We start from the raw sequence: 24113 nt of genomic DNA, 5'->3' as shown, positions 1-24113 counted from the left end.
CCAAACCCAAACCCAAACTCCAAACCCAAACCCAAACCCAAACCCAAACCCAAACCCAAACCCAAACCCAAACCTAAACCCAAACTCCAAACCCAAACCCAAACCCAAACCCAAACCCAAACCCAAACCCAAACCCAAAACCCAAACCCAAACCCAAACCCAAACCCAAACCCAAACCCAAACCCAAACCCAAACCCAAACCCAAACCCAAACCCAAACCCAAACCCAAAACCCAAACCCAAAACCCAAACCCAAACCCAAACCCAAACCCAAACCCAAACCCAAACCCCAAACCCAAACCCAAACCCAAACCCAAACCCAAAACCCAAACCCAAACCCAAACCCAAACCCAAACCCAAACCCAAACCCAAACCCAAACCCAAACCCAAACCCAAACCCAAACCCAAACCCAAACCCAAACCCAAACCCAAACCCAAACCCAAACCCAAACCCAAACCCAAACCCAAACCCAAACCCAAACCCAAACCCAAACCCAAACCCAAACCCAAACCCAAACCCAAACCCAAACCCAAACCCAAACCCAAACCCAAACCCAAACCCAAACCCAAACCCAAACCCAAACCCAAACCCAAACCCAAACCCAAACCCAAACCCAAACCCAAACCCAAACCCAAACCCAAACCCAAACCCAAACCCAAACCCAAACCCAAACCCAAACCCAAACCCAAACCCAAACCCAAACCCAAACCCAAACCCAAACCCAAACCCAAACCCAAACCCAAACCCAAACCCAAACCCAAACCCAAACCCAAACCCAAACCCAAACCCAAACCCAAACCCAAACCCAAACCCAAACCCAAACCCAAACCCAAACCCAAACCCAAACCCAAACCCAAACCCAAACCCAAACCCAAACCCAAACCCAAACCCAAACCCAAACCCAAACCCAAACCCAAACCCAAACCCAAACCCAAACCCAAACCCAAACCCAAACCCAAACCCAAACCCAAACCCAAACCCAAACCCAAACCCAAACCCAAACCCAAACCCAAACCCAAACCCAAACCCAAACCCAAACCCAAACCCAAACCCAAACCCAAACCCAAACCCAAACCCAAACCCAAACCCAAACCCAAACCCAAACCCAAACCCAAACCCAAACCCAAACCCAAACCCAAACCCAAACCCAAACCCAAACCCAAACCCAAACCCAAACCCAAACCCAAACCCAAACCCAAACCCAAACCCAAACCCAAACCCAAACCCAAACCCAAACCCAAACCCAAACCCAAACCCAAACCCAAACCCAAACCCAAACCCAAACCCAAACCCAAACCCAAACCCAAACCCAAACCCAAACCCAAACCCAAACCCAAACCCAAACCCAAACCCAAACCCAAACCCAAACCCAAACCCAAACCCAAACCCAAACCCAAACCCAAACCCAAACCCAAACCCAAACCCAAACCCAAACCCAAACCCAAACCCAAACCCAAACCCAAACCCAAACCCAAACCCAAACCCAAACCCAAACCCAAACCCAAACCCAAACCCAAACCCAAACCCAAACCCAAACCCAAACCCAAACCCAAACCCAAACCCAAACCCAAACCCAAACCCAAACCCAAACCCAAACCCAAACCCAAACCCAAACCCAAACCCAAACCCAAACCCAAACCCAAACCCAAACCCAAACCCAAACCCAAACCCAAACCCAAACCCAAACCCAAACCCAAACCCAAACCCAAACCCAAACCCAAACCCAAACCCAAACCCAAACCCAAACCCAAACCCAAACCCAAACCCAAACCCAAACCCAAACCCAAACCCAAACCCAAACCCAAACCCAAACCCAAACCCAAACCCAAACCCAAACCCAAACCCAAACCCAAACCCAAACCCAAACCCAAACCCAAACCCAAACCCAAACCCAAACCCAAACCCAAAACTCCTAAGGATGGAAGCAAGTTTTGTTGGTTTTTCAGAAGCAGCAATCAAGGCAATTGGCGATTGGAATTCGGACGTGGTCGACAGATAATTTTGATCTGAATTCTCAGGTTCACGTAATGTGTCCCAACACATTGGTTTTTAGCTAGTAGGACTTATAATTCTTCGATTTTACTCGTTGGATTGCTAAACTTGATGATTAATAGTTAATAATTAGGTGATGAATCGTGTTGACTTTATGGAATAACAAAGGAGGAGCAAATTTTTTCAACATTATCATTAAATTTGCTTTTAGTTATTGGCAACGACCTTCAATGTTTCATATGTTAATGCATAATTTTGAGAGGAGTCCTTTGTTCTCACTGAGAGTGAGCCATCTTCGTTCAAACACAAGAACAGAGGCATTTGTTGAGATGTGAATTCGTTGGTAAAATACAGTATACGATATTCAGTGGAATCTGTATCAAAAATTGAAACCTTCTTGTCTGAAATATTAAGTACAACCTGTTTGTCTGCTTTAGTTCCATTAAGCTCAATATTCCAAATAATCTGAGAGGTGTGATGATGGTTGACCACTCTGAGACCATTCCTGACTAAATTTAATTGATAACCACCTTTCTTCGATATTAAATGTGAATCTTCCTCAAAAGACATCCACATCTCCATCTCGCTTCGATCTTGCAATCTCCATAAAGACATTTCATCAGAAAATACAAACTTGTGAACTTCTGTTTCCCTTGGTCTGAATATATCAATCAATAAAGCAATGACTCCAATGACAATAAATATTGCTCCAATGACTGAAAGTGCCATTGATGACACAAATAGTCCAATAAACATGGCAATGAGTTCACCAACAGCAGCACCAATCATTATTGCATTCAAAGCGATTCCCCAAGTATCACCTGCTTTGATTGAATCTAATAAATCAAACACTGACATTGCAATTGCTAATACTTGTAAAATGAATTGACAAACTCTGGATAACATTTTAAGTGCCTTGAATAAGAAGGCTGAGATCTTTGTCCATAATGTCGTCAAAGTCTTTACAGCCTTACTTAAAAAAGTTCCCAATGCTTGAACAAATGGTTTAGTGTTTAACAACACCATTCTGTTTGCGAAACGTTCCCAGAAACCCAAGGAATATCTAAAGATCTTATCAACTCCTTGTACGAGAGGCTTCAAGGCATCTTTAAGCATGAAGGTGACCAAAGTTGTGACAGTAATGATTTTTTGCTCCAAAGACAAACTGTTAAAGTCTCCAAACATTCCAAGTAAAACACTTGACACAATACCAGCAGCGAAACTCAACATGGAGCAAAACATTTTCATGCGAGAGGCAGGAATTCGACTGAAAATAAATTCATGAAAGGAAGACTTTTTCGAGAGCTGTGCCAATTTTTCTGCCAGCAAAGCGTCATCTTTGATGAATTTTTGGGCTGCTCCAATGACACATGAGAATTGATACAAGGCAATAGATAATTCGTACTTTTGTCGAGCTTGCTGAGTGAGTTCTCTCAATGCTTGTTGTACCAATTGTTCATCTACCAAGTGATCAGCAGAGTTGTCGAGAGCTTGTAAAAATCTTTCGATAAATTCATTTCCAGGAATGGTGGTCAGATTCATGTCATCATCCAACGAATTAATAAAATGATGAGAGATGATTCGATCAAGCATTCCAGAAACCATGTACATGGTCAGCTCTTTGGAACATGCTGTTGAAGGATCCAGAATGTTCATTTTAAAAATCCATGAGTTGAGCTTTTGTTGAATTTCATCTTGAAAAGATGTCACATTTTCCAACATGCCAATGAGCTCAATAATGACATGAGGTTGTTTCAATGTTGTTAACATTTGTTGTGCCCAGAATGCTGATCCTCTTGCTTTTTGATCATCGAGATAGGCCTGCATTTTAGACACAGCTTTCATGTAACCGTATCTGTAGAGGAGATTGGTCTGGTGGACATAGTTAGGATCATAACCACATCCTTTATCAAGGAAGGCTTGCACTCTCTTAATATCAACACTGTCGGTTGCAGAGTCTCTATTCTTTGAATTATAGACAACATGTGCAATGTATGGAACTGCATACTTGGCATAAAACTGCTCTGCAGTTTCTTCTCCCTGAATATTGGTATTCAAAATATTTCGAAGTTCATTGTCGAGATAGGGTTTGTCGTTCTTTCCAAAAAAGAATTTTCTCCAATCTTCTTTCATGCAGTACAACATTAAGGTCATAAATCCATCACTGGCATATATTTGAGCCTTATCAACATATTTATCTTGATCCTTAAAGAGAGGAGATAAGCTCAACAAGTCTTCTACAGAGAGTTTCGCATCTCCGCTGTTGTATTGCTTTGGCTTTTCAAACTTTCCATCCAAGATTCCTTTCATGACAAAGAGTTTATCACTTGAATTTCTCTTGAAATATCCATACAAGTGATCAGCAGTTTCATTGAAATGCAAATTAAAGTTGGTAATGACATCTGGATTCTGCTTTTGTGAGACATCTTCATTGACAAGACGATACACGAGAGAATCTCTTGTGATGGCCAACTCGACAACTTCTTCATTGAGTGTATATGCAAGTCCAATCTGATTATGGGAATCGACATGAGAGACAATTTTCAAAGTTTTCCATAAAGTACTTGCAGCCACGTCAACGGCGTCGTGCTTATTTGCATCATACTCTTCAGTGGTGATGTAAAGCTTGTACGAGGAGGTGAGTGGTGGAATGACTTGGAAGTCCTCAGTGTCCACAGTAATTCGACCAGAAAAATGTTCTTCATCCAATCGATATAGAGAAACGGACACGAATGGAGAATCATTGGTTGCTGGTGAAGTAAAGTTAAGCTTCTGATCACTTGAAAATTCCTTGTTCACATCAAAAACTTGATCTCCGACAATTAAAAACAAACAGAGATTTTGCTTGACAGCAATTTTAACAACTTTTTCACTCTTTGTGAAGAGTGTGTATTGTTTGGCGGCAGATGGCATGAGAAGGGTTTCAAGCAAATTGTTTCTAAATTTTCTTATGAATTCAAAAAAACGAAACAATCAGAGACAAATTTTTTGACTGTTGTGTCAGTGATCGCTCTATGAGACTCTCTTTGTGATAAATAATTTTATTTTGGTTTGTCCTATCTTGTATTGATCTGTTCACGAGTTTTCATCCTTTTTCAAGAGAAAGTTCATGTCGTTCATGAACAGAACACTCATGAAAATTGCTTCTTTTTTAATTATTATTTGTTTACATATGGAAAAATTAACTGTGTTTTGAATAAAATTAATGTTTATGAAAATTTGTATACATTCAGCAAGATCTACAGTCTTTGTTGACTCTAAGGATGTACATACCAATAGTCTCCATCATCTCTATTGGTGTTTCCAAAGACAACCTGTTGCTTGCTCACATTCGTTTGAAATAGATGTGAGGAAGACAATGCTACATTTGTGTTGCAATGAATCAAACGAAACAATGCAGCTCTCTGGAAAAAGTGTTGTCCATTAGACATCTCAACTCTCCAGTTGTCATTTGAATCACCAAGCCCATTCTCTCCAAAACCTGTAACTTCTTGCTGAAAAGGTGTTACATTGGGAGCATTGACACCTTGATGAGAATGTAAATTCTTGTGAGTGGATTTGTGAGTCAATCGAATTACGGCGTTGTTTGAAATTTTAGATCCATCCTTAATTGAGGGTTCGTTGTGACCTTCTTGCTCATGAGAACATTTCACAATCCAGTAATCGTTATCATCAGATCCTGAGAAGCATGTAATTTCTTGCTGGTGAGAACCTGTATTGTAATTGATCGCATGTGAATGCAAACGATGATTCGTGTTGGTATGAGCAATTTTAATGACATCACCATATTTCACAAAACCCTTTCCGTTCTTGTCTTGGTCAATTTCATGATCTTCTAAAGCAATTCCTTTCATACAATATTTTGTTTCAGATGCATCTCGCCGTTTTTCATAAAATCCACTCAATCGATCTTTTAAAAAATTAAAAGTTAAAACAAATTTGTTAATTTGTCCATCCAGAGCTGTAATGTTTTCATAGAGAAGAGTGGTTCCTTCACGAGAAGAGATGGTTCCATCGAGTGGTGCCAATGCAGGATCTGTATTATCCAGTAATTGATAATGAACGGAAAATTTATCATTTTCTCCCTTACTGTATGAAATGTACAGCTTTTTCCATTCTGAAAAGAGAGAATGTTCCAAGTTTTGCTGAGAGTAGATTTCATCAGATATAAAGAGTTGAAAACGAGTGGTAAATTTGTGGAATACTCGAATGATGATTGGAGAGCTATTGTTGGAAACTTGTTTGGTGACCTGTCCAATGAATTCATTATCAGAAAAGTGGAGGTCTAAATGAATACCAGAATCAGGAATGTTGTAAGAAATGGAAGAGCTTGTCAATGTGAGATTGTTCAAAGAATAAATATTATCATCCATGTTGAAGTATTTCAATTTCATCTCTGAGCCATTCCCTGAAGCCATCAAGGACATGTCCACTTGTTCAAAGTTGAAAAGAGTGTATGTGTTCATGATGGATGTTTTGTTCGTGTGATTTTTTAAAAGTCTGGTGTAATTTGGGCCTGGATTCTTAAATTCACTTTGTGATATTGATGGAACGAATTAACTTTCAAAAAAGGATTGAACGACTTGAGACATGAATTTAAGCCTCAAAAAAAATGTCCTTCTTAGAGAATATCAGTGAAGCTGTCAAGAAAATTATTGACGTCTCAGATCGTGCCATCATTATTGATCCAACAGTTGATCGCAACGAGTTGGAAAGTTTTGCTGGTTTTCCTTGTGAAGTTTCATTCATTCATGAAGCAACCAAGAAATCTTCCATTTGCAGTTTAAACAATGACATGATTGACTTTTTCTTTCATGACAGTGGTTGCTCTGAACGAGCTCCCTTTGGAGGAAACTCAAAATTGCAAAAATTTGTGGCTTGCCATTCCATATTGGCCCTCAATAATTACGACGTTCATCGAAATAGATTGGATGTCGAGAAGGCAAACAATGAAAAGGTTTCAGTTGGTCGTGACGTTGAAAATGATGATGGTTTAATGAATGTCATTTTCCAATTGGGTGTTCAAGATCACTTTCCAACTGTGTGGAATCATCGAAAGGAGTATGCCAACACTTATTATTCCTTATTGATGAATAACAATTTTTTATTGCAAATGTTGGAGAATTTCAAACCAACTTCGGGAGGTTTAATTGAGAAGAGCGATTTTCTTGCTTTTTTATTTGCCAAGTTGAAAGTTTTGGACTTGGAAAATGAATATCTTCCCAAAGTTCAGGCCTTTTATGAAAAGTTATGGTCAGATTATTCTGTTGGTTCTATGTGGAGATTTGCTAAACTAGAATTTTTTGACAGCACTCGATTTTCACAAGAGGATTTCAAGTATGCAAGAGAACATGACTCATACCTTACTGCAGTAGGAAGATTTGTCAGACAAGGTTATCGAATTGTTGATAAAATTCAGCATCACGATCCATTCAAGCAGTACTACAAAGCACCAGATGGTGGGTGTATTCTTTTGTAAGGCTTAGTATTTATGTTGAGAGGAACAACCACAATCTAACAGTTATAAACACAACTTTATTGGTTCTTGTCATTGGGTTTGTTCTGTTGTTGTTAACATTTCGACACAATTCGCAAATCTTTTTGACATTAATGAGTGTACAATACATTTCCATTGCTGTTGGAAGCATTCTCCAACACAGTAACAACACCATTGCTGTCAAGCTTTAAGGTAACCTTTGAATTCACATCGCTCGCATGTTTGGTATATTCCAGAGTTGCAACTGTTGAATAAGCATCATTCTTAGTCTCTACCACAAGAAATCCAGTTGATCTCAATAGCAACAATGGACTGGAGGCTTTGTTATCGAAAGAAAGAATTGTGCTAGCAATATGACCATTCTTTCTCACATGAATTCCATTAGTGTCAACTTGTAAGGAGTAATCACCGCGTTCAAGCTTGTCTCCATACTCAAGACCTGATGGCTTGGTGATTTGGCTAATCACATTGGTAACAAGGAATTGTTGCATGTCAGATTCTCGAGAGAACGCTTTAACATCTTCATTCTTTTTTGGAAGGAACAATTCAACCAAGGTCAACACAAATATAACAGCAGAACACAAAGCAGCTCCCAAGGAAGCAGCAATACCTGTCACTGTAAATAGAGACACTGTCACAAACACAGCCTGAATAATAGAGAATGCCATAATCATGCAATAAATAACTGCACGACCGGTGTCTCCATTCTTCAAAGCAGTGGTGAATTGAATTCCAGCAATGACCGAACTAATAATGGAACCAATAAGAGTGATCATTTTGATCCATCCGGCAGGTCTTGAAAGGTTATATTTGAAGCTTTTCATGCCATATCCATCGGGTTCAACAGCATTAAAGTGTGCCACAATTTTTCTCCATACTGTTGGTTGTGCAATCATGGTACCATTTGCAGCAACATAGAGATTGGTTCTGTAGTTAAAATCAATCGTTGTAAACATTTTGAAAAGGGCAAAAGAAGCCGACAAGGTAACCTGAATAATGTTGGTCACCAATGCAACAGTATCGAGAACAGTATCTGGCCCTTTCACTAAAGCATAGATAGAAATTCCAAAAGAGAACAATTGAGCAGTGATACTCAATCCAACGGTAATCTTTTCAAATTTGCCTTCTGGAATCAATTTTTGCAAAGCATACCTTTTGTGATTTGCGCTGTTTCCCCAATCAGTAAGTGCTTGTTGAAGAGAAGCTTGAGAGGCACCATTCATCTTGAATGAATAACAAATGAATGCAATATTCACAAGGGAGTCCAAAAGTTGAACAGAGTCAGAGACAAAGTTAACAATTGCATCGAAATCACTATCTTCTTTGGCCAAGTCTTCCAAGAGCTTGAGGAATGCCTTTCGATCTTGTTCATCTGCAACGAAGGTAGTGTTCATGTCATCATCCAAATAGTTATCTGGACTTGATGCAGCAGCAAATGCATTCATCATGATTAAGGTCGACAATTTCTTGGACAAGTATTCTCCTTGAAGTACAGACATTTTGGCTGTCCATTCATTGAATATTTTCTTAATGGCCGAGCTGTCTTTTTGGAAGTCAGGAGAGCTCAAGATATTCTTCACATAATCTATATATTCTTGAGAAGAGTAATGGTAAAACAAGCGTTGTGCCCAATAGTCATAACCAATTCTCGATTGATCTTGCATGTAACTGATGACTTTAGGAACAGCCTTCTTGTAGCCATATTTATAAAGAAGAGCGTTTTGATTTTGATAATTCACATCTTCAAGAACTTCTCTCTCCAAATAATTGTTGATTCTATGAATGTTTGGCTTGGTATCAAAACTGTCAAGAATTTCACTCTTATTGCCGTTAATCAACATTTTGCTAATAAGAGGATAGGAATACTTTCTATAAAAATCACGAATAGTAGCTTGACCAGGAATGTTCTTCTCAGAAATTTCATACAATTCACCAGAGAGAGGTACCTTTGTTCTTGAGAAGAAGGTGTTGAAGTAACGTTCATCCATCTTATCGAACAAGATTGTTAAGAAACCTTCTTGGGCATATTGAAGAGCAACGTCATGCTTGTCCTTCATTTGGGTGAGTGAGATCAGATCAGACAAACTCAAATTTGAATCATGTTGAACCAATTGAGTAGAGGTGTGGTCATTTAAAGAAAATCCTTTCATTCTATACTTTTTCTGATCTTGCTTCTTGATCAAGAATCCTGAAAAAGCATTAGTGAAAGGATCTATTTGCAACTCCATATGCGAAAATTCAGTACCATGTTGACCGAATTCATTTTCAATAGAAATACCACCCAAATACACCACACTGTCCACATGAACATTGTCAAGAGTAATCTTACTTGTCAATGAATTTTTCTTGTCAAGGTTGATATCGACTTTGAGAGTTTTAAAGTTGGAGTAGGTGGCTTGATCACTCTCCTTGTCATCTTGCTTGACGAAACTCTGATCAGAAAGTTGTAATTGATAGGTACAACTGAAAGGAGAAAATACTTTGATCATTTGTCCAGTATTCAATGTCAAAATCCCAGCATAGTGGTTGAGATATTTCTTCAACTTGATGTCCACCTCATCATTCTTGTGGACAATCTCATTTGTGAGTGGCACATTTTGCAGTTCATAGGAAACTTTTCCAACTTGAAGATGAGTAACCTTGTCTCCTGTCTTAATCAGATCAACAGTGTTTGGTTCAAAGGTTAGCAAGTGTAATCTTTCTGATGATGGCATAGAAAGAGCTCTTTCAGTGAATGATCGACGTGAAAATGAATTTTTTTGTGATTTGTTTTTTGGGCTGGTGTGAAAAGTTAACCCTTCCAAAAAAGAGCGCTTCATGTCTGCGACAAATCGTGAACCCTTCACAGAACGCTGATCAACGACAACAAAGTCATCTGATAAGTACTTACCGAACAATGATTTTTTGACGAATTTGTAATTAATTCATTGTTTTGTGATATTGATCCCATTATGCTACTCGTTGCCTGATTTTCACTGAATAATTGTTGTCCATTTCAGATTACAACGAGAATATACAGCAAATATAATTCTTCACGATTTCACACTGTTATTTCTAACACATAAAAAAAAAAGTAAAACACAACAAGAACAACAAATTATCTCAAATGCCAAAGACTACTGTTCATCAACTCTACAATCAAAGTGGCAAAAACGTTACTTTGATGGAGACAGCAGACACTGTTCTCAACATTTCCATTGAGGACTACGTCCAAGTAATCAACAAGACCTTCGTGAACAATGTTCTTGAATTCACTTACACTCCACCTGAAGATCATGAAGATGATGATTTGTTTTTCCAAACCAAAATCACACGTGATACCTCTCACACTCCAAACAGATATTATGGATTTGTCAAGCTCGGCAGTGAAACCATTCAAATCATTGTTCCATCCAAGATGAGCTACAAGTTGTATCTCTCAGACACTATCAAGGTCTCAGAGACATCCACTACTCTCCCAACGGATTTCAAGTTTTGGAAGACCTTGGAAGTTACCATTCAAATGAAGCAGGAGGATCATTCAGTGGGAACTTCTTATACCTTGGATGGTAAAGAATGTGATGACATTATTCTCTACAACGATGCCCTTACCTATAAGAGTAAGGACATTTCTGAAAAGATCTACGTCTTTTCTCTGGACTACTCCTTGACTACAGATGTCTTACTTGGAAGATATCAAAAGAGAGGTGACAAGCAAGATGATAAGACCAAACTCTATCCAAGTTATTGGATAAAAGCTGAGCCAGAAGGACATTATAAACCTGTTTCTGATTTTACCCATTCAGGTCTTACCTTAAAGGAGTTGATTGAGTTGAGCCCATACGAATTGGAGGTAGATGATAAGGATTCAACCAAATCCAAGATGGTGGATAAAGCATCTCGTGAATGTGCAGTAGCATTTGATACTTTGGTTCGTTACTGTATGGATGATGATTTGAGATCCATGTTTTTCAATCAGCACAAACCAACTTTGGACGCCGCTCTTCAAGATATCTTGAATCATAGCATTCCTGGTTATGCACAAACTGCATCTGATTTTTACAAAAAGTATTCCATCGCCTACTTGGCACACGCATTGGAAACCTCAAGCAAAGATGAGGCATTGAAGAAAGTGGATTTCAAACGAGTGACCAATTACATTCGAGATGGTGTTATTCAAGATGCCAATTATATCACTCAAAGCAGCTTGCTCTATAATTATGGTTATAAAAGAGCTGTGAAGAGAATTGTTGATTACATCCAAGATAGCACTAATACTTCCAAAACATATTGGGCTGAGCAACTCTACTTGTACTACTCACAAGAGAGCGTTTTAACAAAGATTGTTCAGAGTCTCTTAGTCACTGATACTACAGATAAGGAACGATCAAAGACATTCATGAACTCAATCATGTTCAAAATGAATTTGCTGGATCCCAGCCAACGTTTTTCTCAAAATCTCTATGAGAAAATTATGGTTGCCATGTATAATGAGTCATCTCTTGAATGGATGAGACAGTTTGTGATGAATGAAGAAGAAGTTCTGAAACATCCTGAGGATCACCAAGATGAAATTAACACCTTTGCGCAAATGTTGGAGGATACTGCCAAACGAATGAGTGACACTCTTCAACAACAACTGCTAGAGGATTTAGCTCGAATTGTTAGAACAAATCTTCAAGCTGGACTTGAGTTGTATATCATGGCCATGCGTTGTAATGTTGACAAATCCTTCCTGCCAGAAAACAAGTCTCTCACTAAATTCTATGACAAGTGGCAGCCAAAGAGCACTATTGGCAAGATGATCAAAGAGGGTCTTCCTAAATCATTTGGAAGACTTGCTTTCGGTTCACTCTCTGTTATTGCAAATGGTTTCAGCATGTATTTCATTATGAGTGCAGCAGGTTCATTCAGTTCGTTACAACCAGCTGAAAAAGCGATGGTTATTGCAACTCTAGGTAAGTGTGTGATTTCATAGGAGATTAGTAACAACTGATTCAAAACTAATGGTGTTACTGATTATATATATATTTTGGTAATATTCAAAGTTTTCATGGGTGTGGATGCCATTTCTCAAACCATTGCTCGATCTGTAAAATTGATCAAGGACTATCGAAGACTTAAAGCTGCTGGTCAAGCCATGTTTGAATCAATAGAAATGGTGGAACTCAATCGTTCTGGACCAGAACATGGTGAATCCTATAGATTGATGGCAAAAGAAGGCTTACAAAATACCAAGAGTTCTTTTGCCAAGAGATTTAGAGAAAATCTAAAAAGCATTGATGGAATGATGAGAGTGATTGGTGCCATTGGTATTGCAGTGAATATTGGTTTCACAGTTTACAGCTTGATTAAGGCCATCCAATCAGGAGATCCAGCAGCTATTGGTTTGAACTCGGCACTCATTTTGACTCAAGTCGTGGAGGGAATTACTTTGGTTCTGTCTCTCGGATTACAAGGATCCGGTGCAGTGGCCAATGCTGTCATTGGTAATATTGCTTCTGTCATTTCATTGGCCTTAATTATTGCCATGTTGTTCCAGAAACAACCGACCACCATACAAGCGTTTGTTGGGGATGATCGAATGGCCTATTATCGTTTCCATGATATGAATGAAATTCCAACTTTCAACAACTTTGAACAACGTATGAAAGAGGATGACTTTTCCAGTGTGAGTCAATTAGTCTCTCCTTCCCACAACAAAAAGCTCGTACTCAAGCCTGATGGTCTCACAGTCGTGGATGTCAAGGACAAAACAGAGACTCACATTGTGAAATTCAACAATCCAAGCAATGTCGCGGTGAATATGACTTTCACTTTAGAAAAAATTACGGCTCAGACTGCCACAGACAGCACTCCATTGGCCATCTTCAAGTTTGATCCAGCTCCTCAATTTACATTCAAGGATCTTCCATTGTATTTGGTGTTGCAAGATGATGGAAAAATCATGGTGAGAAATCAAGACCGTACAAAGATTTATCCAATCACGAGTGAAAATTTCAAACCCTCTCCAAAAAATTAAAAGTGTGAGGTTCGGATACTTTCCGAATATGAATAAACAATCATCATACTGCGAGGTGAGTTTAGATGAATCATATAATTCATCATGGTCGTTAACGAAAATGATTATTGCATTTTTTTGGGATAGTGACGATAACTCAGAAGAATCATTAGTGTGTGAGGTTGGAGACTGGACTCCATTTCACAGTCAGGGTATTTGTGACGTGTCGGATGAGAGAGCCTGTCGTATTTCTCCACACTGCATATTTGAAATTGGGCGAAAAGTTATTTTTCAAATAATTGATTAATATTGCAAGATTGTGATCATGCTGATGGAGATTGTTCTGCGTTTCATTTTCGTTCTTTGTTTTGCCACTGATTAACAAACCATTTCCTCTCAAGAAGTATCCTAAATCTACTTTGCTCGAGCTTAAATCAGAGAGGTATGACATGAAAACTAAAAGCTTATTAACTTCCAAACGTACGTCAGATGTAGTAGTGAAAGGAAACATGAAAATCAATCCAGAAGACTCCACATCCAACGTTGACTGTTCTCCGAAGGACATCAAAATGCTTTACAAACGAGCATGTGTAGAATTTAATGTGGGTGGAGTTAAATTGAACAAAGAAGTGGTCACCAGCACATATTAGAACACTTTTAACAGAGCATATCGATGGCCCTAAAATGGAAATCAACGAAACGATGTTAACTAAGGGTTCATATATCGATTTAATTGTTAACTTGCTTCTGCATAAAACAGACCATAATGAACCTGTGCAACGTTTGGTTAAAGTAATGGATAACAAAATGGAAGAAGTTGATGCATGAACTTTTGGTGTTCTGGATTGAGGATTCACTAATTGTCCCAGTAATTGATTAATAAGGCTAAGACTGCAATTAGTCAGATGACAACTTAATTATCCCATTTGCGCCTATTATCTCTAAATAAATGTCATGACATTTATTTAGACAAGAGAATATCAAAGGTTTTGAATATTAATATTTTTGGCTTCTTTCCAAATTGGTAGGGTCATGTTAGGAAAGGATCGGTTTATTTTCCTCGACGAGTTACAACATTATCAAAGATTTGACAACCATCTTGAACAAACAATGCACATGGATACCGTTGTTGCCAAAACCAGGGTGTGGATTCGAAATGGCAATAGTCACAGAACTAGGTGGCTAAATCTATCCAATCTGAATCTGTTCCAACCTTTGATTGATTAAGAAAACATGGAAACGAGTGTGTCATCCTACTGCTCACTCTCTCGAGAATCTACGGCAATCTTTTGCAAGAAAAAATATATCAGGTGATGTGTGTGAAAACTAACTTCTAAAATCATCACAAGATTCTTTTTCGAGGCACCTTCGTTTTGCCATAATCTAACACGCATATAGCCATGTTTTTTGCCCACACGTTTTGCCGGTTGAGTTGAACTATTCAAAAAAAGAACAACACACAAACAAATCGATACGGCTTTTCAAACCCATAAAACTCAAAGCTCGTATTTCTACGTCCCTTGAATGAGTTTTTCTTCCATCATAACCAAACAGTTTCCATTCATCTTCTTCAAAAAACAACTTCTCAACCATTTGTGGTTGCCACACTTTGAAAAGTAATCATCGAATATATTTTTCCTTGATCAGAAGTTCAATTTCATTCCAAAATGACCACAATAACCAAAATAACATCTTCCGGGTCGATGTTTGCATCGATCTCTCCCTCACATCCACATTTCTCTTCGACACAACGACGAGCCTCAGTTTCATTTCCTGCCTTTCAACAAGATTCTCCACAATCTCAATCCAGCACATTCCTCTCATCTTCCTATTTGCGTAACCTCCCAGACGATATTCTCATCAATCATTTGCTCAAACAAGGAAAGAATTATAGCAAGGTCGGAGTGATACTTTTCATCGTTCCCATTCTCTTCATTTCGACATGTTGTTGTGAGGAAAAAGGTTGTCTTGTGTTTCTTACGATTGCCTTCTCCGAAATCTTCTTCCAGATTGTCATTAACGAAATTCGAAAAGAAACGATTCAAAGTATCATTCGGTGGCATTTCGTGAAAGTATTCTTAGTTCTCATTGCACAGATTCCTCTTCAACTTCACTACGGATGCATGTTTCCAATGTACATACTCACCACTTTCAAAATTCTCATTGTGTCCAAAACATTTACCTTCAATGTTCGACTCATGATACTAGCAGGATTGATCCTTGTATTGGGAACGAGTGCAGCCATGTTTGTAGCCTATTTCATGCAATCCTTCCCTCAAAGTGCTTTATCTGAAAAGACTTTGCTTTCTCTCCATTCACAGAAGAATGCAGCAGAATCTATTGGTTTCCGAAACTATTTCATGATCAAGTTAATTGAAATATTCGTCTTACAATTTGGTGTGATGCTTTGTGGTTACCTCTTCTCTGAATCTCTTATCCAAACCAATCAAGAATACACTCGACAACAAGTTGAGATCACCCGAGAGAGGGTGAAAAACTTTGAAAAGACAAAATTCATTGCCAACTTGAGTCATGAAGCTCGAAATCCTATTCATTGCATTTTGGGAAGTCTCCAAGTTCTGAGTCATCATTTTCAGGCTGAAAAGTGCTCACATGCATGTGAACATTGTTTAGTGAACAATTCCGCTGTCGCAGAGACAATGCAAGACATTAAGGAGAACGCGACCCTATTATTGCATATCTTGTCATCTTCGTTGCAAATTACATCCTTGGAAATGGATAAAGTAGTTCTAAAGAATGAAGAATTCTCAATGATCAATTTGGTCGATTCGTTGGTCGGTGCATTCTCTCATTTAGCGCAAGAAAAGAAAATTTCATTGAATGCATTTTGCAATATTGCCACCGTTCCTCCCTTGTTGAAAGGAGACTCGGTAAAAATTTCGCAAATCCTCATGAACATTGTTTCCAATGCAATCAAGTACACTAAAAAAGGGTTTGTCAGAGTGAATTGTGACGTTCTGAAAGATGACTCTCCAGAGTCACAGGAAATCGCAAGTACCTTGACTGAGAAGAAAAACAACATTGTTTTTGTCAAAATTGAATGCATGGACACAGGTTGTGGAATTTCACAAAGTCAAATGCAAAACCTCTTTCAGCCTTATCGTATTATTCCCACTGACAATGAAGAAGAAGTCTCTGTAGGATTCGAACACTACTTTAAGAACAATCGATCCATCAAGTTGGACGATGGTGGAAGTAGTGTGATCAACACTAAACGTACGGGTCTTGGTTTAAGCATTTCCAAAATGTTAGTGAGCAAAATGCATGGCATGATCAGTGTTGAAAGTTGCCCTCATCAAGGTGGAACTGTGTTCACAATCATTCTACCCCTAGAAAAGGTTTCTGTAGAGCAAGAGAGTGTAAAGAAAATCAATAGCGATCAGAGTGGTACACACCATGTATCATTATTGAAGGAACATTATGATGAGAAGGGACAATTTAGCAATGTCGTGGAAGATCGACCTCATTGTAATATTTTCATCATTGATCCTGATTATTGCTTTAAGGAAGTCCTCAAAGACTACTTGGCTGCATTGAAACCAACATTTCCATATGTGGACATTAAGGAATTCAATGATTTGAAATCTTTTCAAGCTGACTTGAAATCTGGTCACCTTCCAGCGTTGGGCTCCAACTTGACAATACCTTCCATAGTCTTCATTGACGAGAATGAATATGATACGGCTAGAAAAATGTTTTTACAAGTGGATGAATGTCACTTCCAACTCATTTCAACACGATTTCGAGGATCCATGAAACAACTCTCCTCGAATGTTAAATGTCTCTCAAAACCTCTACGCTATTCAGACTTGTTTGAATTGGTTCAACAAGCGGACCACTTGTTTCGACTCAACCACCGCCCGAAACATGATTCCTTACTCCATCATCATGAAATGTCATTAACTGTCAACCAGATCACAGTTTCCACTTCATCAGTTCCCTTAGATCAATCTACCATTCAAACTCCAGTCTATGTTCATCATTTTGTCACAACTCCAGCTGAAAATGGACATCCCTCTGTCGTACAAGCTCCAACTAATTCTCCACTCTTTTCTCCCTGCATTGAAACTGCAAGTTGCAACAACAACCATCTCATTACCAATGTAAATAATAACACCTGTCATCATCACTCTCCATGCGTCCCGAAGGTTCCTGATTTCAGCAAGTTCTCTGTTCTCATCGCTGACGACAATGCCGTGAATCGCAAGGTTTTGGTGAAATTGCTTCAAATCATTGGATTTCAAGATATTGATGTGTCCAACGATGGAAAGGAATGCTTTGAAAAGTATCAACAAAAACCCTATGATCTTGTGTTGCTCGATTGTATCATGCCTGTATTGAGTGGTAAGGAAGCCTGTACCTTAATAAGGAAATGTGAAGCAGGAAAATCTACAAGAATTCCAATTGTTGCCATCACTGCCAATACTTGGGAAGTGAGAGAAACATTGTTGTCACAAGGATTTGATGATGTCTTGTACAAGCCATTGGTGTTGGAAACTTTCAGACAACTCTTAGTGAAACTCTTGTTGCCAAGTGCCAAGTGATTATTGGCCAATAAATATTCCAAAAAAAATCAAATACCTCCGACAACCATGATGATATCCTTAGAATGGTCAAAATGGCATCAAACTTGATACACTCATATAACATACCTTTTTCTATGAACTTTTCCTGCACAGAAAGTCACCAAACTTTGTACACATGTTAAACATGTTATTGTATACTTGTAGTGACAATTTCAACCTCCAATTATGTCTCCTTCATACTCGGAATTATCATCAAAGGTTTTCTCTCCGAATGACTTACATTCAATGATATGATCATATCAGTCAATAAAACCAACATATTGTTGTTAAAGTCCATACAATCATATCCTATCATTTGATGATTCTCTTTATCAAGTAAATATCGTGCTGGCAATCAACCAAGTTACTTTGAATGTTTTCAAGTTGTAAATCTTCATATATGAATATCTTATTATTAAATCAAATAACATTATTAAATCGAATCACAAAACCAGGAGAGCAATGTTTTTGAACAACAACAACAATATTGTGGTCAAATTCACTCCATGATCGCTACATCAAAAACGAGTCAATCAAAAATTTACTACTATCCACATAGACTCAATAATGAATACTATTGGTTGAAGAACATGTAGAAATAGAATAGGATCAAATTGAGAATGAGTTGATGATTGTGAGATGTGCATTTTTTCGTATTGGGACAAAGAGACCGATTATCATAACCGAACGATGAAGGAACAATGGAAATCAAATGTTCCCTTCTGAGCTGCCGACAACTGTCGAAACTCAGAAAAAAATGCTCGCAAAATCACTCGGCACTCTCCTTGTCATCTGTGCTCTATTCGTTGTGGGCTTGTATGCACAAGTTTTTCAATTAGAAACAGCACAAAATTCCTTGTTTGTCCATAGCGAACCATCCATGTCCATCCCTGTGGTCGGTAAATTCATTCTCAAATGTCCAGTCAACTCCAATAAGAACATCCTCCTTCAAGTTCTGGATATAACCTCTTCTCCAAATCGTGTACTCTATCAAGTTTGTTATGACAAGGAAAAGGCCATTCCACAATTCACATTCCACTACTTGGATGATAAATGCTCTTCTTCTGGTTTGGTAAGACCAGATGTCGATCCTTGGTACACAGTTGCTGATGTTACTGATGGAACTGGACGTACCTATCCAGATGGTTATGACCGTGGACACTGTTCTCCATGCAGTTTCTACTGGAACTAGTGGACAAGCCAATTCCCAATTTAAAAATGTTCCAGCAACTATTAAGGAAAACGGATTCAAAGGAAAAGATTGTGTCATTCCATTGTATTATTGGAAGATTGTAATGGTATTTGATGAGAACACTCCTTCAAATTCATTTTACATCATGGTTTTTGATTACAATACTGATAATAAGAGAGGTGTGAGAGTATTGAATGATTCTGCATCAAATATTCCAGCAGAAATTGCTGCTTCAAATTGTATGGATTGAATAGTATTGTTTCTAAACTTAAGGATGGTGTACCAGTTCTTAAGAGTTTAATTCCTGATTATGCGACACGTTTGTCTGGAAGTTATGCTCCATCTGCTGATGAACTCTTTGAAATGCTTTCAGATAATGAGGATTTGAGTGACATTTATGGTGTCGATGGTGAATCTCAATAAAAATGATTTGTAATTGTTAAATTGATAGTCCCACTCATGCTTTCACTCAGCATTAACAGCGTATTATGTTTTCTTCTTGAATAAATCTTCGAGGCAGAAGTTAAAATCCCGAAGCGAGATGTTCTTTCATTAGGCATTAATTGTCTTTGGTTACATCATACAAACATACTCACTTGATTCTCTTTTATGATACCTATTGATGTTGATGGAAGAATGCATGTCATTCGCATCTGTTGGTATCTACCCCGTGAATTGAATCCAATCACTCCCTAAATCAGACTGTACGCCAAACATCACAAAACCTTAAAATTATCATGATACAAAGAGATGTTATGGAACTCTGTAACCATGCTAAAACCATGATCATTGTGCATCACCAGAGATTTTGTCGTCCAAATTAAAAAAAAGACATGACCGGTCAAAGGCAACAACAGAATTGCACCTTCTTCTGATGAGACAAAAGTGCTTCTTGAGAATAAGAATGCATCAGATTTTCCTGATCTGGCATGTTCCATAAAAACATGCCTCATTGCTCTTGTTTCTTGCTTGGTCATTCTGACGGTCTTTGTATTGACCGTTGCATGGTTATCTGGGTTTGTGCCATCCTTATTGGAGCTCCTGGTCACAATTTTCATTACTTTATCGGAAATGATTTGACAATTGATACCATTTCCAAGTTTTTGGCTCAAAGTGTCCGCTCAATATCTGGGTCTAGATCTTTCATTATTGAAACTCAAACGTCATACATCATTGCAGGTAAGTATTGCGAGTTGTTGTAATACGCAAAACAATAAGGGCTTTTAGATGATAATAATTCCAGTCAATTGACAGAACGGAAAGCAGACGGATCATTTGAGAGAAAAACATCTGAAACCATTGTATCCTTATCCAAAACAGCCTTATCCAATTATAATTCATGGGATAAAATACAATGTAACACTTATAATAGTATTTCAGACACCTCCCAATATATTTCAGTCTACAGATTGTGCACTAGCACTCAAATCGATTGGTAAGTATATAATGTGTATATTTGTTGAATTGCAACAAATATATGCTGGATAAAAGGATCATTGTTCTCTCAGAGCCAAAATGGAACACCATTAGTTCTACCATCATTTCAATCATTTGCTCTCTAGTTGGTAGTGCTTGCGTTATCCTATTAGGAGTCATTCTGGGTGTAATTACATCATTACGTCTGGTGAAACCATTCAATAATTTGATCAATCTCTTTGAAAGTGTTGCCAATATGGAGTTGGAATTGGTTGCACTTGACGGGACGGTATTCTCTGAAGTAAAAGTCCTCCAAAGACAATTCATTTCCATGGTTGAAAGGATCAAACTCTACAAATCATTCATTCCAAGACACTTGCTTGCAGAATTAGAATCTCCTTCTCATGAAGATAATGCCCAACGCAGTAGGGAGAGTTCTTCAAATTTAGATTCAGACACTCTACCTTCATCCTTAAATGCTGCTCATCATTCTAGTATTCGTTCTGGTAATGCTTTAAAAAGGAGTAGCACTGATAACCCAAACAAATTTGCTCTTCATTTGGAAGTCAAGTCATCAAGTTTTGTACAGGTACATTTGGGAGGTGTTGGTCAATGGTTGAACCATTCAATTCCACCAGATGATATTGTCAAATTGTTATCAAGCATTTATCATCAGTTACATATTGTTGCAAGACAACAAGGAGGGGTCGTAAGTTCAACTTTTGAAAATGAATGTGTGACCATCTCTTTCAACACATCAACCCAACAAGTAAATCATCCACTGAAAGCATTGGTTGCCAGTTCAACTCTCCGACAAAGATTGGCACAACTCAAGAAAACCAAATGGAATGATTTTGCATTCTCAAATCATGACTTGTTAGATAATATACAATTCAAGTTTGGAGTTCATTCACAACTATCGTACTGTGGAAATATTGGAACAAGTGAAATTAAGAACTATTCTATCATTAGTAGTGTTCAGAGAAATCTTGAACAATTGATTCGTGTTGCACATCGATTGTGTGTAGATATTGTATTCTCTGAGGTAGTATTGAAAGAAGCTCTTAATAGTTATCAAGTTCATACATTGACTCCATTCAGAAGGTGGCAGATTTCTCGCTCTCAGCATTTCACGGGACAGAATATTCTCAACATACACATGTTGATTTGGATCTGAACAAGGGAATGAAAGTCTATGAATTAGGTCTGAGCAATACAGTGAATGAAGATGAATGGATGTATGAATTGCAAGAAAAGCACAAGAAGAGTCAATGGAAAGATTACAATGATGCATGTGCTCTCCTTTTTGAAAACAAGTATGAGGAGGCTGTGTTCCGTTTTAAAGCCTTCTCGGATCAACATCTTCTCGATGTTCCTTCAAAATACTTGCATCAACAATGCATTAGAAAGATGTAAGACTAATTAATAGAAACCTCCAACGTAGAATTTTCCGTATATCATACATAATATTTTGCACCTAATTCAGTATATTCATGAAATGTGTGAACTATCGATAATTAATTAGTTTTCAAATTGTAAGAATAATTTTCTGGATATGTAAGAACTGTTGTCTTGAGTGTCAGTTGTCGCAAAACAACTTTCCAAAATAAAAGAAGGCATCTGTAATTGAGGGAATCATCATAATTCTCGTTTAATGTTCCTCTTCATCTTTACTCTTCTCAACAAGGTCTACAGGTCCCTGTTTTACCAGCTCCTCTAACTCTTCTTCCCATCCCAACAATTTACAAAGACGATCTACGCTTTCATCAATGGTGAGGTCTGCACCGCCTAAAAACAAGTCGAGATAATTAGACTCTTCTCCGATTTCTGTAACATAGCCTTCATGTTGCTTGAATGGTCCAGCTTTTTCTCTATTCAAGAGAGCTCTAGTACATCCTTTCTTTACAAGTTCAGGCAACATGGCAACAGGATGAACAGTTAAGGATGTACCAATCACAATAAAGAGTTTGCATTTGGAAGCTGTGTTTTTCAAGTCTGCCTTTACACACTTGCTAAACCTGTGAGGTAAATCTTCTCCAAACAGAACAATATCAGGCTTAACATAACCACCACATTTGTCACAAAGTGGAACAACAACGTCCTCTGCAGTACCAATTTTTTGCACTACTTCAGCCAGAGTGTACTTTTTTCTACATTTGGTGCAATGAGCCGTATCATACATGCCATGACAATTTACCAAAACGTCATCAGAGACTCCAGATTTTGCCTCTAACCCATCAATATTTTGAGTATACAATCTCAGTAACTTTCCCTTTTTTTCTAAGAGCCTTATAAAATAGTGAGCTCTTGTTGGCTTGTATCCTGTTGAAATGAAATCACGAGATAAAAGGAAGAAGGGTTTTGGGTTTTCGTGAAAATAATCGAGTTCGAATATTGCTGTTGGACGTGGAAGATTGTATTTTTGGAGGTTATCATAACTTGTATGTTGAATAAGGTGTCACAGTGATTGAGCCTTAAATAACAATTCATGCCTCAACTTACAGTCCAGTTCCAGGTGTACGAAAATCGGGGCTAAAGAAAGTAGATTATTGTTGTTATATATGTATTTCAAATAGAAATATCAACTTACATTCCAGCTGATGTGGATAATCCAGCTCCTGTTAAACAAATAATTTGCTTTTCTTCTGCTTGTGCAATCTTTTCCGCTAAAATTTCAAAAGCACGATAACTTTCTTCATTTGCTTGACGTTCTTGTTCCTCTATTTCCCGAATTTTTCTTTGATCAACTTTCAATCTTTCGATTGCTTCTCCGATTTCTACACTGGCATCACGACCACCTGGATATTCTCCAAACTTCGCAAAATGTAATTCTCTCAACATGAGTCTAGTCATTTCTGGATTTTCTACATAAGCATCACATTCATAGCAATAGATACTCAAGTCAGCCAAGCTCAATACCATCGGATGATGAGTAGATTCAAAGTGGTTCATCATGTGTGCTTTTCTATATCTACTGCAACATACGGAATGACATTGAAGGCAAAACCAATTCTCAGCCCTATCTCCACACACAGAGCAAGGTGCAGAGGCTGTATCGGTATTGGAGTCCTCCAACTTGGTCATGATGGTCGAGAAGAGAGTCTTTAACGCTTTTCGATCTTGATATGGCATGTTGAAGCAATTTGGATCAGAAAAGTGTGGACAATTTCGTAACGGTTCTACCGCAAATCCAACGCCTTCAATCTCATAACTTTTGTTGTTCGGTGTTGAATGGTTCTTGTTGTTTTGATGGTGATCATCTTCGGAGGAGCCTCCACTTGACGATGATGGTGTAGAAATCATGATGATTTTTTTTTTGAGAGTTGAAAAAAAAAGGTTTCTTTCTCTCGAGTACAAAAATTATTTATAAAAAATTGTTGTAATGGTTCATCACGGTTCTATCCCACTACCACCACCACCACACAATTCAGAATAAAAGTTATTGATAAG

At 38.1% G+C, this 24113-nt stretch overlaps 11 protein-coding genes across 11 annotated transcripts; 5 read left to right on the top strand and 6 right to left on the bottom strand.

The window, feature by feature from the left end:
• FDP41_002914 (uncharacterized protein) lies at positions 1-2043 on the bottom strand (the record flags this gene model as incomplete). Its single annotated transcript, XM_044706161.1, has 2 exons — positions 1-1912; positions 2025-2043. Coding segments are annotated over 2 exons (1931 nt in total), but the record flags the coding sequence as incomplete, so codon positions are not given.
• A 156-nt stretch (positions 2044-2199) lies between these two features.
• FDP41_002913 (uncharacterized protein) lies at positions 2200-4905 on the bottom strand (the record flags this gene model as incomplete). Its single annotated transcript, XM_044706160.1, has 1 exon — positions 2200-4905. The coding sequence occupies one exon, from the start codon at positions 4903-4905 to the stop codon at positions 2200-2202; it is 2706 nt and encodes a 901-aa protein (XP_044563111.1).
• Positions 4906-5249: 344 nt separating this feature from the next.
• Positions 5250-6458, bottom strand: FDP41_002912 (uncharacterized protein; the record flags this gene model as incomplete). Its single annotated transcript, XM_044706159.1, has 1 exon — positions 5250-6458. One exon carries the CDS (start codon positions 6456-6458, stop codon positions 5250-5252), a length of 1209 nt encoding a protein of 402 aa, XP_044563110.1.
• Positions 6459-6604: 146 nt separating this feature from the next.
• FDP41_002911 (uncharacterized protein) lies at positions 6605-7471 on the top strand (the record flags this gene model as incomplete). Its single annotated transcript, XM_044706158.1, has 1 exon — positions 6605-7471. One exon carries the CDS (start codon positions 6605-6607, stop codon positions 7469-7471), a length of 867 nt encoding a protein of 288 aa, XP_044563109.1.
• Positions 7472-7599: 128 nt separating this feature from the next.
• On the bottom strand, positions 7600-10439 carry FDP41_002910 (uncharacterized protein; the record flags this gene model as incomplete). The annotated part of the gene is made up of 2 exons (XM_044706157.1): positions 7600-10329; positions 10380-10439. The coding sequence occupies 2 exons, from the start codon at positions 10437-10439 to the stop codon at positions 7600-7602; spliced, it is 2790 nt and encodes a 929-aa protein (XP_044563108.1).
• A 156-nt stretch (positions 10440-10595) lies between these two features.
• On the top strand, positions 10596-13490 carry FDP41_002909 (uncharacterized protein; the record flags this gene model as incomplete). The annotated part of the gene is made up of 2 exons (XM_044706155.1): positions 10596-12426; positions 12517-13490. The coding sequence occupies 2 exons, from the start codon at positions 10596-10598 to the stop codon at positions 13488-13490; spliced, it is 2805 nt and encodes a 934-aa protein (XP_044563107.1).
• Positions 13491-13638: 148 nt separating this feature from the next.
• On the bottom strand, positions 13639-14034 carry FDP41_002908 (uncharacterized protein; the record flags this gene model as incomplete). Its single annotated transcript, XM_044706154.1, has 1 exon — positions 13639-14034. One exon carries the CDS (start codon positions 14032-14034, stop codon positions 13639-13641), a length of 396 nt encoding a protein of 131 aa, XP_044563106.1.
• Positions 14035-15172: 1138 nt separating this feature from the next.
• Positions 15173-18034, top strand: FDP41_002907 (uncharacterized protein; the record flags this gene model as incomplete). Its single annotated transcript, XM_044706153.1, has 1 exon — positions 15173-18034. The coding sequence occupies one exon, from the start codon at positions 15173-15175 to the stop codon at positions 18032-18034; it is 2862 nt and encodes a 953-aa protein (XP_044563105.1).
• A 778-nt stretch (positions 18035-18812) lies between these two features.
• FDP41_002906 (uncharacterized protein) lies at positions 18813-19670 on the top strand (the record flags this gene model as incomplete). The annotated part of the gene is made up of 3 exons (XM_044706152.1): positions 18813-19185; positions 19232-19486; positions 19534-19670. 3 exons carry the CDS (start codon positions 18813-18815, stop codon positions 19668-19670), a joined length of 765 nt encoding a protein of 254 aa, XP_044563104.1.
• Positions 19671-20191: 521 nt separating this feature from the next.
• Positions 20192-22079, top strand: FDP41_002905 (uncharacterized protein; the record flags this gene model as incomplete). The annotated part of the gene is made up of 4 exons (XM_044706151.1): positions 20192-20426; positions 20568-20682; positions 20739-21708; positions 21765-22079. The coding sequence occupies 4 exons, from the start codon at positions 20192-20194 to the stop codon at positions 22077-22079; spliced, it is 1635 nt and encodes a 544-aa protein (XP_044563103.1).
• A 235-nt stretch (positions 22080-22314) lies between these two features.
• On the bottom strand, positions 22315-23966 carry FDP41_002904 (uncharacterized protein; the record flags this gene model as incomplete). The annotated part of the gene is made up of 3 exons (XM_044706150.1): positions 22315-23101; positions 23166-23195; positions 23254-23966. 3 exons carry the CDS (start codon positions 23964-23966, stop codon positions 22315-22317), a joined length of 1530 nt encoding a protein of 509 aa, XP_044563102.1.
• Positions 23967-24113: the final 147 nt, after the last annotated feature.

Source organism: Naegleria fowleri (genome assembly GCF_008403515.1).
Source record: "Naegleria fowleri strain ATCC 30894 chromosome Unknown tig30, whole genome shotgun sequence".
NCBI classification, from domain to species: Eukaryota; Heterolobosea; class Eutetramitea; order Acrasida; family Naegleriidae; genus Naegleria; species Naegleria fowleri.
This window is presented reverse-complemented; position numbering and strand designations above follow the sequence as displayed.